The 12,696-nt window shown below is 48.8% G+C and overlaps 2 protein-coding genes across 2 annotated transcripts in view; one reads left to right on the plus strand and one right to left on the minus strand.

Annotated features, from left to right (window-relative positions):
* The window catches only part of FGF9 (fibroblast growth factor 9), a 28,884-nt gene extending 21,215 nt beyond the window's left edge, over positions 1 to 7,669 (minus strand). Inside the window, exon 1 of the mRNA XM_085063063.1 lies at positions 6,266 to 7,669. Within this exon, the coding sequence (XP_084919189.1) occupies positions 6,266 to 6,542 (277 nt within the window). The 5' untranslated portion in view covers positions 6,543 to 7,669. The remainder of the gene's footprint in view (positions 1 to 6,265) is intronic.
* On the plus strand, positions 6,584 to 12,156 carry LOC146444873 (uncharacterized). Its single transcript, XM_085049628.1, has 3 exons — positions 6,584 to 6,614; positions 7,653 to 8,180; positions 12,009 to 12,156. Exons 1-3 carry the CDS (start codon positions 6,584 to 6,586, stop codon positions 12,020 to 12,022), a joined length of 573 nt encoding a protein of 190 aa, XP_084905754.1. The 3' UTR covers positions 12,023 to 12,156.
* The last annotated feature ends 540 nt before the right edge of the window (positions 12,157 to 12,696 follow it).

The raw sequence follows: 12,696 nt of genomic DNA on the forward strand, positions 1-12,696 counted from the left end.
TTCCTAAACACACATCTTAAGCTCAGTTATACTGATTTGCACAACAGATAATATATCCAGAGGGGGTGAAAAAAGTTTTTCGATTGTCAAAATTAGCAGAAGTGAGGAACCTATGAAACTTGTCTGGCAAAATAAATTCTGAAAATATATATTTTAATCGGAATTGTGAAATAAAACAATATTACACGTGGAACCAAAAGATCTACTTTCAGACATCAATGAATCAGGAATACAGGGAAAGGTTTACTCACAGTATGATTGTCCAGAGGCTTGAGAAATGAAAATCCTTAGTATAGTCCAGTGTCATGCATTTCTTTTTAGATAGTAACCATTCTCTCTGATGTGTTATTTACTCAACTAAAATTCAGATATTAAAACATCCTACACCTAAGTGTAATAGTGTGTACATTATTAAGTTTTCCCATGCACATAACAGCAAGCTTACACAGACATTTTTGCACTTAGAAATAAGAATATTTCGCAGAGAAGCACTGCTTCTGCAAATCTCCAAGGTTCAGCATCCATGTGCACAATACATCAAGTATCTGTATCAAGTATTGGCTCATCTGTTTCTGGGGTTTTGGGGATTTTCTGGCAGCTTTCCCTGAAAACTGCTTACCTCTTCAATGAGGATGCTACCAGCCAAACCTTGCATAAATCTAGGAGTCTTGTGTAAAAAAATGGAAATTGCTTCCTATTTGGGAGTGCTCATCTAGGACTGTAATGATCTCACAGGAAGTTATCCAGCAACATTCAGAAGGATGCTTCTGTGTTACGTTACTTTCTGCATCACAAAATAAAGTGTGTCCTGCAGACAGTACCATTTTCATTATATTATGTGAATTTTCACATCTAAGCACACTGTGTAACTATTTTTTAAAGCTTATTGGAAACTATATGTACATGAAATAATGAAATAATGGTATAGTATGTGTTGAGCCTCACGTGGCCAATAAAAAAGCACTTTTGTGGCTTTTTTTAACAATTAATTTGGCATCTCCCACAAAATAGTTGTGCGCTAATCAATAGCAGGCATGAATCACATAGATCTAACATAGCACAAGTTGAAGCCAACAGGGAAAATTTATAGCCAAGCTAATGTAGAGATGAAAAGTATTCCCTGTAAGGGACTATTGATCATTACCTTATATATTATTCAGCATTACAAACACCACAGTATTATTGTTTTGAAAACCCTTTTTTAGGGCCTGGGCATTTTAAATTATTCTCTACATATGCACAAAAAAAAGTACTGGGGGGAAATATTTAGTAATTATGGATTCTTTAAGTAATACAAAGTGGCAGCACATGGTTTATCTGGTGCATGTAGTGTCTCAGATACAATTGATCCATTGAAACAATTTTAAAATTCCCACTATATCTGGACATGCAATACTTTCAGATTTCTTGCTAAGGCTTTTTCTCTAAAGCCTTTACTAAGATGCCATATTACTTGATACATGTTACCAAGCAATTTTTACTGAGGTTAAATCTTATGATAAGTGTGTATTAAACACTACTATAGCTAAGTTTGTGAGTCTGGCATCTTTCATATCAGTCCAAATGTAGTCTCTAACTGCTGTCATCATTTCAAATATTTGGATGCATTCTGCTTAGTGCATCAAAAGAACAAAAAAAGCACTGTCACGTCCTATTGTAAGTGAAGAAAATTAATTTAAGGTACTTGGCAAAGAACATCCACATATTTGAAATCAGAATAGACTTTTTCATTTTAAATACTCAAGCCTACTCACAGCAAGTTTTATGTGTCATATTAAGTCCTTCAAGAGATTATCTGGGGCCAAGCATACAGTCTTACAGAAGCCTTGTCAGTTTAAGAATTGCATGATTTGTCCCACAGTTTTGTGAATATTTTCACTGTATAGTTTCTACAATACACAGATAGTACTTAGGACCTGAACTAGATATTAAAATAGATAATCCTCTTCAAAATGAGGCTGTATCAAATGAAAATCAGGACAACTCCAAACTTTGAAAGCTAGGGCCCTATTTATAGCTAAAAATGTGGAAGGGAAGAGAAGTGGAGAGGAAATAACTGTCTCAGTACACAGGGTGCTGAATTTCTTCTCACTGAGAATTTTCTTTAATGAAACCACTGCAATGCAAAGACCCATTCCTTCACAAGGATAGGAGGAAAGTTTCAGGGAAGGTATTTATTCCTTACATGTCCACATCAGCCCTTCACACACCTTCTTCTACATGATCCAACTCAGACCATGCTGAACAGTGCAGGACATCAGCCTGACATAAAGGCTGCTCCTACTCTCCTGACAGGCTCACAGGTGAGAAAGGAGGTGTATCACTCACAGAAGTGAAATTTTACTTTTTATCTTTTTTAGCTCTGGTGAAGAGAAGGCCTACAGAAGCATTTCCCTTGGCTTTTGGGAAATGAACACCTCTGCAACTACACGGTTTTGTGTTGTTTCTGGTTTGCCCTTTGCTCATTTTTGCCTCTGGCTACACATTGGCTTTCTTTGTATCGATGGACTGGAGCAGTTAAGCTTTTTCTTAGCACTCTAACACACTATCTACGGCAACGAAGACGGTGAAGTATCTCTGCCAGCCACTTCTTTGTATGCCTTCCAGGGGAGGGGGAGCGCAGGGGGAGCGCAGGGGGACCCGGCGGACCTTGCTCTCCCCGGGCTGCCGCGCGTCTGGAGGTTGCTGACCCCGCGGAGAGCAGCGGGGCGAGGGAAGCGGAGCCTTTCGTGGCTAAGAAGCCGCCGGGAGGTCAGCCTAGTGATGTGGCGAGGCAAGCGGCTTCCCCGGAGCCCTCCTGCCTCCGGCGCCTCCCTCGCTGCCTCCCGCCCGCCGGCCGAGGCTGCGGTGCGGGGCTGCGCGGAGAGAAGCGGGGCTGAGCTCTCCGCCGGGATGCGTCCCGCCTGTCGCAGCTGTCACCACTCCGCCCGCTCCCCCACATGATGCCAATTAAAAGACGGGAGCGCAGACAGACACGGCACCCCCAGGCAGCAGGGCCCTGCTTCAGTTTCAGGCTCTCACAGCGCCCTTGCCCGCCCCCCATCATCCCCTCCCCTCTGCAACGCTCAATAGCGGGGGAGACTGTCGGGGCTGCTCGGCGCCTTTCCCTCCCCCTAAAACCTGGCCCACGATTCCCAGTCCCGGGGGCCAGAGCCTTCCCCGCATGCATTACCTTCCCCCCCGCCCCGCCCCGGTCTGCTGGCTCTCCCCAGAGACAGCACGGGGCGGGGGGCAGGCCCGCCCACCCGCATCCAGCAGCAGAGGGGCGGGCAGCCGCAGGGACCCCCCGTCCGGAGCCGCCCCCGCTCCCTCCCGGCGCTGAGCCCGCCCCGCCAGCCCAGCGCCGGAGCAGGCAGGGCGGGCCGGGGAGGCGGGAGGGCGGGCGGCTGCGCGGCTCCCGCAGATGATGAACGCAGCGGTTCCTTGTAGCAGCAGGTCCCGGGGAGCGGAGGTCACCTGCTGACAAGCTTTTTTTTTTTTCCTTTTCCTGCATGCTCCTATTTTTTTAATGCTGTGCATGCAGTACTTGTGCTGACGCACAGAGACACGCCTCTCCGCTGTTACAGAGTTCCTGAATTTACAATGACTCTACTGTCTAGCCAATGCCCTAGACTAAAGGAGACTGCATCAAAAAAATTTCTTTTGTGACCCAGGAGAGATAAGGCTTTGATCACCTGAGATCACATTACGAGGGGGACGGAGCCGGGTTCTCGCAGGGAGCTTTTCTTTTAGAGATGGACATCTTGCTGCAGAAATTGCGAAATGCCAGGGCTCCCAGAACCGGGCGAGTATAGACACACAATATGGCTCGGTTTATTGTACGCAATAGGCACACATCCAACATAGCATCACAGAAGAATTACTCTTATCTGATGTCTCTCCAGAGGTGTGCGCGGGGAGGGGGATTCCCACAGGGCAGAGCCCAGAGAGGAGTTTACGCGCAGCCCCCGGGGTTTTCTCTTTGTCCTCCTTATTCCTGGAGAAAAACTTCCTTCTGACGCGTACCCCCACATCCACACACGCGCGCACGTTTCCCGCACACGCTCGGAGGACACCATGTGAGCCCGCTCTCCCCAGGGCAGCTCCCGAGTTGGGATGCAGACCTCCCCAGGATCATCAGAAGACTTTACAATCACCAAAACTCAAATAGCATCTGCTATTCTGTGACCTTCCGGCAAACACAACAGCAATGTCACGGCACCGATACAAAAGTACCGAGATGCCCTTCCCGCCCCTAAAGAAGCCGGGAGCCCCAACGCATCCCATGGGCTTGCCGCGCCCGGTCTTCTCAGCCCCGGAGCGAAGAAGGGGCATCACCGGCGCGCTGCGTGGGGAGAAGAGTTAGCACCGGGGCGCGTCCCGGTGGGGGGAAGAGGGAGATCAAACCGACAAGGACAAAAATAATTGATCTATTTAAAGCCAAGGCGCTGCAAGGGGTGGAAGAGCTGCCCCTCGGAATTGTCAGCTTCCTACAACTGCGGCTGGAGAGCCATTTTTAAAAATAGACGCCACGAATAATGTGGTCACCGCCGCCTTACGAGGGGAACAGCTGGCGGCCCTCCTCCGGGGGTGGCGGGGCCCCGTGGGCCGCCGGCCCCCCGCCGCCCCGGCTGCCGGTGCGCGCAGCGCCCTACACCTGCTGCGGCCCCGCACCGCGCCTCCCCCGCCGGCCCCGCGCAGCGCCGCGCCCGCACCGCAGCGGGCAAGGGGAACCTGCGGCGGTGGCTCAGCAGCTACGCGCGGCGCCTGCCCGTGCCAAGGAAAACGCCTAGCTGCAACACTCCCCCTCCCTCCCCCGCCCCATTCCCCTCACTACGCGGCCGCCTGAAACACTTTCCGCACTTTTTCTCGCCAGCGAGCGTGGATGTTGCGCCCCCGGGAGAGCCGCGACGCTGCCCCCACCCCCGGAGACCCCGGGCGGGCGGCGTGGGAGGGAAGAGCCTGTAAGCAGCGTGGAGTGTCAGGGAGCAGCGGATGGAGGGGGATGGAGGATGAACCTGCGACCATGCGAGAGCCTCAGTCCTCTCCTCCCCCGTCCCTCCCTCCCGCTTCCCTCATGAGCCCTTTGGAGATCATCTCCTACAACACCAGCATTATCTAAATAGCTTTACAAAGCAATAAAATACAGCTTAGATATCGTTCAACATCTGGCATTAAAATACAAAGAGAGAAAAAAAATCAACACAGGACTTTGTTTTTACGGCCGAATTTAAGTGCTGTCAGGTTGGTTCACTCGCAAGTTAACTCATTCCAACAGCTGGGAGCATGGCAAGCTAACCTGGCATATTTTCCGCACCCCTACTTTAAAAACAGCCCTAAGAATCGGCTCAGCCAGGCTGTTTTAGTCACTTTCATACATTCAATCTGCCGGGCCTTTTACAGACTCCCTGGCAGCCGAGAAGCTCCAGGCCCACTGGACTCGCGTGTGCATGTGCATGTGTGCGTGTGTGCATGCACAGGCTCTCCGGAGCGGCCGGGGCCATCAGCCCTCCAGCCCTCGCTGCTGAGTCACAAATAGCTTCCCCTGGAAAGGAAACCCAGGGAACGCTCTTTTCAGATTCTCTGCCAGCCTGGCACGCCACACAGCTCGAGAAAGGCAGGTTTTGGCGCAGGATTCCGGGCTGGTTCCGGACCCCACCTGCGCTCCCTCTTTCCCGGGGCGCCGGCCACCGGCAGCGCCGCACGGCTGCGGGTGCGGGCTCGGGCGGGCTGCGAGCCCCGCTGCGGCTCGGCGTGAGCTGCCGGGAAATCCTCGCCGAGGAGCGAACCAGGCAGGGTGTGCAATTCGGGCAGTTACTAGGGCAGGTAATCGGCAGAGAAAACGAAAGAAAAGCCCTCGTCAATTTGCGTATAGGACGAGAGCCACTCCCTCCAGGAAACTCGGTGAATTTTAGATCGTGGTGGTTAATGATTAAAAACCCTTTAAACTCGCGAAATCAAATCATTCAGCAGAAACGTCCCGAGCAAAAATTCCACCACCGCCACCACCACCTCCCAGCACGCGTCTGCTCTTAAGCAGAACTTGGGGCTACACAAACATCGCTACCAAACACCCGGCGACTTCGGCCAGGGTTCCTGCTACGCCGCGGTGGTGCCGCTTGTGTACATCTGCACCCCCGGACACATTCATTTTTCCCCTCGGCGGATCAGCCATTAACACAAACCCCCCATCCCGCCCGCCTCGCACCCCCCACCGTCCCCCCGCCCGCAGTTCTGCCCCATTATTTTATCACATGACCACTAAAGGGTTAAGGATAATACCTACCAAATCTGCTGTGGTCTTGCCTGGTTCCCTGGATAGTACCATTGGGGAAGATTTCTAAATGAAATCCAGTCCTGCAGTATAGCTGCCTCCGCCTGAGGATCCCCTTTAAATGGTCCAAGTCCGTGACCGCAGGCCCCCTGGGTAGCCCACCTGCCTCAGACTGACCCAGGTGGTCACTTAACAAAACCGGACTATCCACCGGCAAAACGGGCACATTCCCAAAGGGTACTGCATCCTGCACACCGAAATAGTTCCCAACTTCACCTAAGGGAGCCATCAGAAGATTCTGCTTTTAGAGAATGAGAATAAACAATAATGATGGTGCCAAACCCAGGAGATATAAGATTAGGTATATTCCACTCCTCTCCCCTCCCTAGCGCAGTTACAGAGAAAATGTTCTTTCTTCAATCCATTAAATGCATAAATAAAAGTAATATTCTGTTTTGACTGGTACAGGTTCAAGGTCAAACCAGTTAGTCTAAGAAACCACCACTTTATACTCACACACTGACATATTTATAAACATATAGATGTGTATATCTATATAAATGCATATATCCCCAGCTCTTAGCAAGCAATACGGTCTTCAGCCCATCCAACTGTAATAAAGAAAAAAATCCGTAGTTTCTCCATTTGGTTTAAGATAAGAATGACCATAGCAACTTAAATACCTAGGCGTTATAGGGATTTTTTTTTTTAAGATGCACAGGCTACGTCAGGATTTATGGATTCTGACTCCAGAAAGGCATGCGCTGTTTTTACTCTATAACAGACTGCATACATCAGCATGAATCCTGCAAAGGGGGAGGGGGGAAATCTCACGTTGTTGGCTGAGATAAATCCAAAAAAAAAAAAGGAAAAAAGAAAAAAGGAAAAAAAACTTTTGACGTCCAAATCTATTATCCAGAATTCTCAGGAGGCTCAGCAGATGTCCACTGGTTTAGAATTATTGACGATCCACAAGCAAAGCAGCAACATACAAGTGCTTGTGTCTTTCTTGGCTGGCTCGAAACAGGTGTTGCTTCTGCAGGGCTCCCTGTGAAATGTTGTACTCCAGCACTGAGCTGCAGCTCTTGACTGTGGATCTCCATCCAGCACGCAGAGTGGCGCAGGAAGAGGCATTGGGCTGGGTTTAAGGTAGTCCTGGTTGCTGCTGGAAGGATTCTCCGAGGTCCTAGCGCTCAGCCCTACCTGCTGCAATACCGAGCCGCTTCCAGCGCTCGGCACGGCGCGGAGCGGCTCTTGCTGCTCTGCGGCAGCGCGGCGCTCGCCGGCAAATAAATAAATAAGTGGGCGAAACTTTGGGGGAGGAATAAAGCGACGCGATGCTAAATATACCGCGCCCGCCCGCTGCGGGAAGCGGGCTCCTCGGGAGATGCCCGCATAGCCCGAGTCCCCCCTGACATTGGCGGGGGGAGCGGGGCGGGCAGCGCCCTGCTCGCCCAGCCCCAGCTCGGCCCGGGGCCCGGCCCCGCCGCAGGGGAGGCGGAGGCGAGGCCGCCCCGCACCGCTCCGCAGCCCCGGCTCGCTCTGCCGCAGGTAACCGGGCTGCCGCTGTCCCGAGCGAGGTTCAAAGTCAGTTCCGGCGGGCGAACCGGCGAGGTGCGGGAAGTTCGGCAGCTGGGACGGGCGGTGGAGGTCGTTATTGCCCACTCCGCATTTTTTCCCTTCTCCGCTCTGGCCCCCCAGCCCCCGCAGTCCGCAGCCCTCCCGCTCTCCCCCTGCGCTGCCGGGGGGCAGTTTCGAGGATGCCGCTGCCGGTACGGGGAGCGCCGGGACCCAGCCGCCGCCCGGGACGCCCCGCGGGCCAACCGCGGCTCCCCGCGTCCGGGCTCGGCCCCAGTTGAGAGCTCGGTGGAGAGAAGGAAGAAGCGAGCAGGAGGTGGCATGGAGGGAGACAGGGGTGCGATGCGAAGTACGTGTCCTCTTTGCCCCCAACCCCCCCCCACCCCCCCCCAAAAAAAAGAAGTAATTTAAACTGTCGGGAGAGACTCGGCGAGGGGAGAGAGCGTGTCTGTTTCTTCTTATGATACCGAGAATTGGTGTTATTGTGGTTTTGCCCTTTGAAAACAGCTGTATTAATCAGCAGAGGGACAGAGGGTCGCCTGCATTTGCAAAAGCGTTCTTGAGCAGAGCTCAAGGACTGGGCATGATGCAGAGCCTTGCACGAGGGAGAGACGACACTCGGACAGCCCCTTGAATTGAGCACAAAACCTAAAGACAGGCTCTTTTGCGAATGGTGGGGGCAGTGAGAGAGGCAGGGTGAAAAGGAGGAGAAACATAATATCTTGGGGGCTGGGGGAAGAGATTGCATGGTGTGAATGATGATGTGCACCGCTGAGGTAGCGGGGTCCGGGAAGGTCATTGGTGGAGCCTGGAAAGAGAACTCTAGAGAAGGAGAATTTTGCAATGGGGTTAATTAAAAATAATCGACTCTGCATGTCCTGCTGCTCGATGGGTATGCAGTGGAAGGGGTGGTTCTCCTCCCTCTCCCCACCACAAAAGCCAGCAGTCCAGCTGAGTGGTGCAGCTTTCCTGCATCCCCCACTTGCCAATGTGACTGAGAGGAGGGAGAGAGACTAGTTTCCATGTCTAGCGGGGAAACTGCAGCAGGGAAAAGCTGTGTCCTGAATCCACACGGACCTTTAGGGAACTGACTCACGCCAGTGGCGCATGAGCCACCCCCCTGTTCTTTGACTCCATCAGTCTTTATTGCAATTTGAAGGACGGGATGCAGAAGCTTCTGAGCAGGATCACATCACTCTAATTCCGTACAAACCCACAAAAAGTTGCTGCATGTCAGCCCATGCATTTCAATATGTAAGAACTGAAAAAAAACCCAACACCAATGCAGTAAAGTCGTTGCTATATGGCAAATAGTTCCAAAGCATTTACCCTTTTTTCAGCATTTAAGGACACTGCTCTCACACACTGGTTATATCAGCATGAACAACTGCAGAATGACTTGGGAAAAACTGCAGAACTCACCATGTCAAAAATCATCATTCTTTATCAGCTGGATCATGGCAGTACCCAGAGGCCCCATTCAGGGCTCACAGTTCCATTGTGTCGGATAATGTAGACACATGTAATAAGAGAGATGGTCTATGCCCAAAGAGCTTATGATCTTAACCCATGATGAAAGACAACAGGTGTATAGTACAGACCCATGGGGGAAGGATAAGGGAAAAACAGCCTTGAGAATAAAAAACAACAGGCCCAGCCAGTGACAAGTGTTTGGTGTCAGAAGGAAGTTTTAAGGAGATTTGAAGGAGAACAATAAAGGAGCTTTACGGCTATTAATGCGGAGATTTTTTCCATGCAAAATGGCTAACTTGGAAGAGAACATAAAATTGCTTGTTAAAAAATTGGACTGTGGAAAAGTGAAGGTTTGTGCCACTGGAAAAGCAGAGGGGAATATTGCTGAGTGACCATAAGGGCCTGGTGTCTGGTGTGCTCTCAGTCTAGAAGCAACTGGGAAAGAGGTCCCCAGCTCCTTTCTAGTGCTTTAAATTTACGTTTCTAGTCCCAGTGAAGTTTACATCGATTTTTTTTTTTTTTGCTCTAGTTCAGGCTTCGGTATTTTCTATCTTGTACTTCACACCAGCTTACCTAATGAAAAATATCTGAGGGTAAAGAAGAAAAGTATTAGTATAGTTGATTTTTTTCTTTTCAAGGGACTTAAATGAAAGCCCACAGGTTATTTGCCATAGGAAGTTTAGTATTATAAAAGTGTTATCTAAGTTGAGGCTTTGATATCTGAATTACTCATAAGTATCAAAGCCACACATGAATTATGCAGGACATCCCCAAAATCATACCCATCTGTGAGTAGGTGGTGTTCCAACCCTGCTTCACATAAAATCTATGTATGATGTGCAGTGTCAAACTTACCCCTTACAGAAGTTTGGCATTGCTGATAGCTGGGGCTGTATTAAAAACCTACACTTTTATCCCCAAGACACTGAGGCAGGAACATCCCTAGCTCCCCTCTACTCGAGATTCACACCCACTTCCCTTATACCCTCCTGGAATTAAAGACTGCATCTACCACAGTGAGTCATCAAGAGCTTACTCATCAGCTTTATGCAGGATTTTAACTCCTGAGAGCAGCACTGGTCAGAAGGATCCTGCATTTCTCGAGGAGTTCCTGGCACACGCTCTCCTCACATGTACCACACTAATGTGACACCTCTGTCAGGTTTTAAATATTATGACTTTTTAAAAGGAAACTGCTTCACCTGTACTCTGCCAACTAGTTTAAAGTTATCTTTTCACATATCATTTTTTGAGTGTCATTTAATTAATAATTCAGCCCACCATAAGAAAAGTTTTTTCTTGCTGTTTTTTTTGGTTTTGTTTTTATGCTTAACTCCCCGCATATTTCATAATTTCACCAAGAGTGGGATCTTATTCTGGACCTTTAATATATCTAACTCACTTATTTCCCAGCCTTGCAGACAGAGAACTGAATGATTTAGTTATTAAAAAGAGAGGTGTTATAACTTTCCCATGAAAAACATGGCATTTGCCATTTTTACTAAAATGTCTTGAGGCACAGAACTTTTTTAAGCTTCTTTTTTTTTATAAATGGAGAATAGTATAAAAAGTAATGCTATTTTCAGTTTTCTTGACAAATAAGAATTTTTAGGGTATTTTGAAGTGTGATGTAAACCTGGATATAAGACTATCAATTAATCTCATCTCACTTGAGGCTGCTAGAATTGAGACATCAGGATAAAAACTACTTGTTCTTTAACACAGAGAAATAGGAGCAATTTTAGGGCACATATCATCTGACCTATTCTAGGCATCTACTTTAGGATGACATGACTCATGCTCTAAAGATGCTTAATTCTTCCTCGTGTATGGAGGGAGCCTATATTAGATGGAGACTTCTACATGACAGAGGTCTAGATAGGACTGCATGGATCCCACCTGCTGCATTATACATGTGATCGAGCATTTCCCCAGAATGGCTGGTGAGGGCACTAAACTATTAATATAGCTACACAAATTAACACTCCAAAGAAAACTCATGTGATCTCAGCAATGAAAAACTACTGAAAGTCATGATTATCAAACGTTAGATTGACTGGAAATAAAGCAAGCATTTGTGGAAAAAAAAAAGGCACATGATTCAAGTTAACTAGATTAATAAAAGAAATGCCTACAAGTTTAAAAAACTTAAACTAGAGGAATGTATTTGCTTTTTCACTTCAGAGACTGTAGAAAAAATAGCAGTATTAATGACCAAAAAATTCCTATAAGAATTCCAGAATTCAACAGGAAAGGGCGTGTTCCCAGTTCATCAAATTTTCACACTAGGGTAGTGTAAAACATGCAGTTAGATGGAAAACTCCAAGAAAACACCAGCGTCAGTGTCACCATGAGATACACAGCAACAGTGGGACATCTGATATGGATTTTTCATGGTGTTATGGCATTTTGCTGTGTACAGGAATTAGTGAATTCACGTAAAGAATCACTGACAGAATATGATATTTGTGACCATTCTAGGGAGGGAGTTATTACATTCCATGTTTTAAGATATCTTGATTTAACCACAGAAGTAATAGTGCTATTACCAGTCAGAGTCAAATGCAGGTGTCAATACAGTCTTTTGGAATGCATGTCCCTGTTGGTGATACTTGAAGGTAGACAAGTTGATATAAGTATGAAAGCTGCCAAATAGTTAGAAATTTCTGTGATGTGTTTATTTGTACATTGCTTTTATCTGCAGATTTTAGTAATTAATTGATTGTCCACTACACTGCAAGTCCCTCCAGGTCAAGAGCCACAGTGCCACTGATTGGAAGGAGGAAAGGGGAGGAAGTCAGAGTTGCCAAGTGTACAGGTGACCACAGAGGCCTCTACATGGCAAGCAATTTCCGTGGCACGGCTCACAGAACTGCTCATTGTGAGAATGCTTGCCACAGCCAGTGCTTTGCCTCGTGCACCTTCCCCACCCAAGCACAAACGGTGTCTCATCAGAGGTTTCTGCCTTCTTCATGCTTCCGCACTGTCAGTGCTCAGTTGTAGCTGCAGTCTCAGCAGGGTTTGCCAGCAGGCTGCAGGGCATCCCCGAGGCTCTTCCTTTGGCTGATATTCTTCCTCTGTAGATAGTTCACTATCTGAAAGATGAGGTGGCCTACACCAGCCAAGGCACACAGTTTGACCATCAGCTGGACGCTACTTACCAGTGCTAGACTGGAGCTGCAGGCAGCAACAAGGTCCTCTCCACCTTGCTGGGCAGGGAGAAGGTGCCTCTCGGCAGGAGCTGGGTGCCTGGCCCACTTACCGCTCCGTGTGCGCCGCGGCAGGCGCAGCAGCAGCCCGCTCGGCCGTCCCCCGATGGAGAAGGTCCGTGCCAGCTCCATGATGGGTCTATGCCTGCTTTCTGGAACGGCCAAAGGCCTTGAGAGCTTTCC

The sequence above is a fragment of the Lichenostomus cassidix genome, chromosome 1 (genome assembly GCF_008360975.1).
Source record: "Lichenostomus cassidix isolate B80296 chromosome 1, HeHo_3.0, whole genome shotgun sequence".
NCBI classification, from domain to species: Eukaryota; Metazoa; Chordata; class Aves; order Passeriformes; family Meliphagidae; genus Lichenostomus; species Lichenostomus cassidix.

Bases quoted from the DNA above. Each gene is read 5' to 3' on its own strand.
- LOC146444873 (XM_085049628.1), top strand. From the start codon at position 6,584: ATGGTGCCAAACCCAGGAGATATAAGATTAG. The intron at 6,615-7,652 runs GTATATTCCACT...ATGCCCGCATAG, and splicing joins CCCAGGAGATATAAGATTAG to CCCGAGTCCCCCCTGACATT.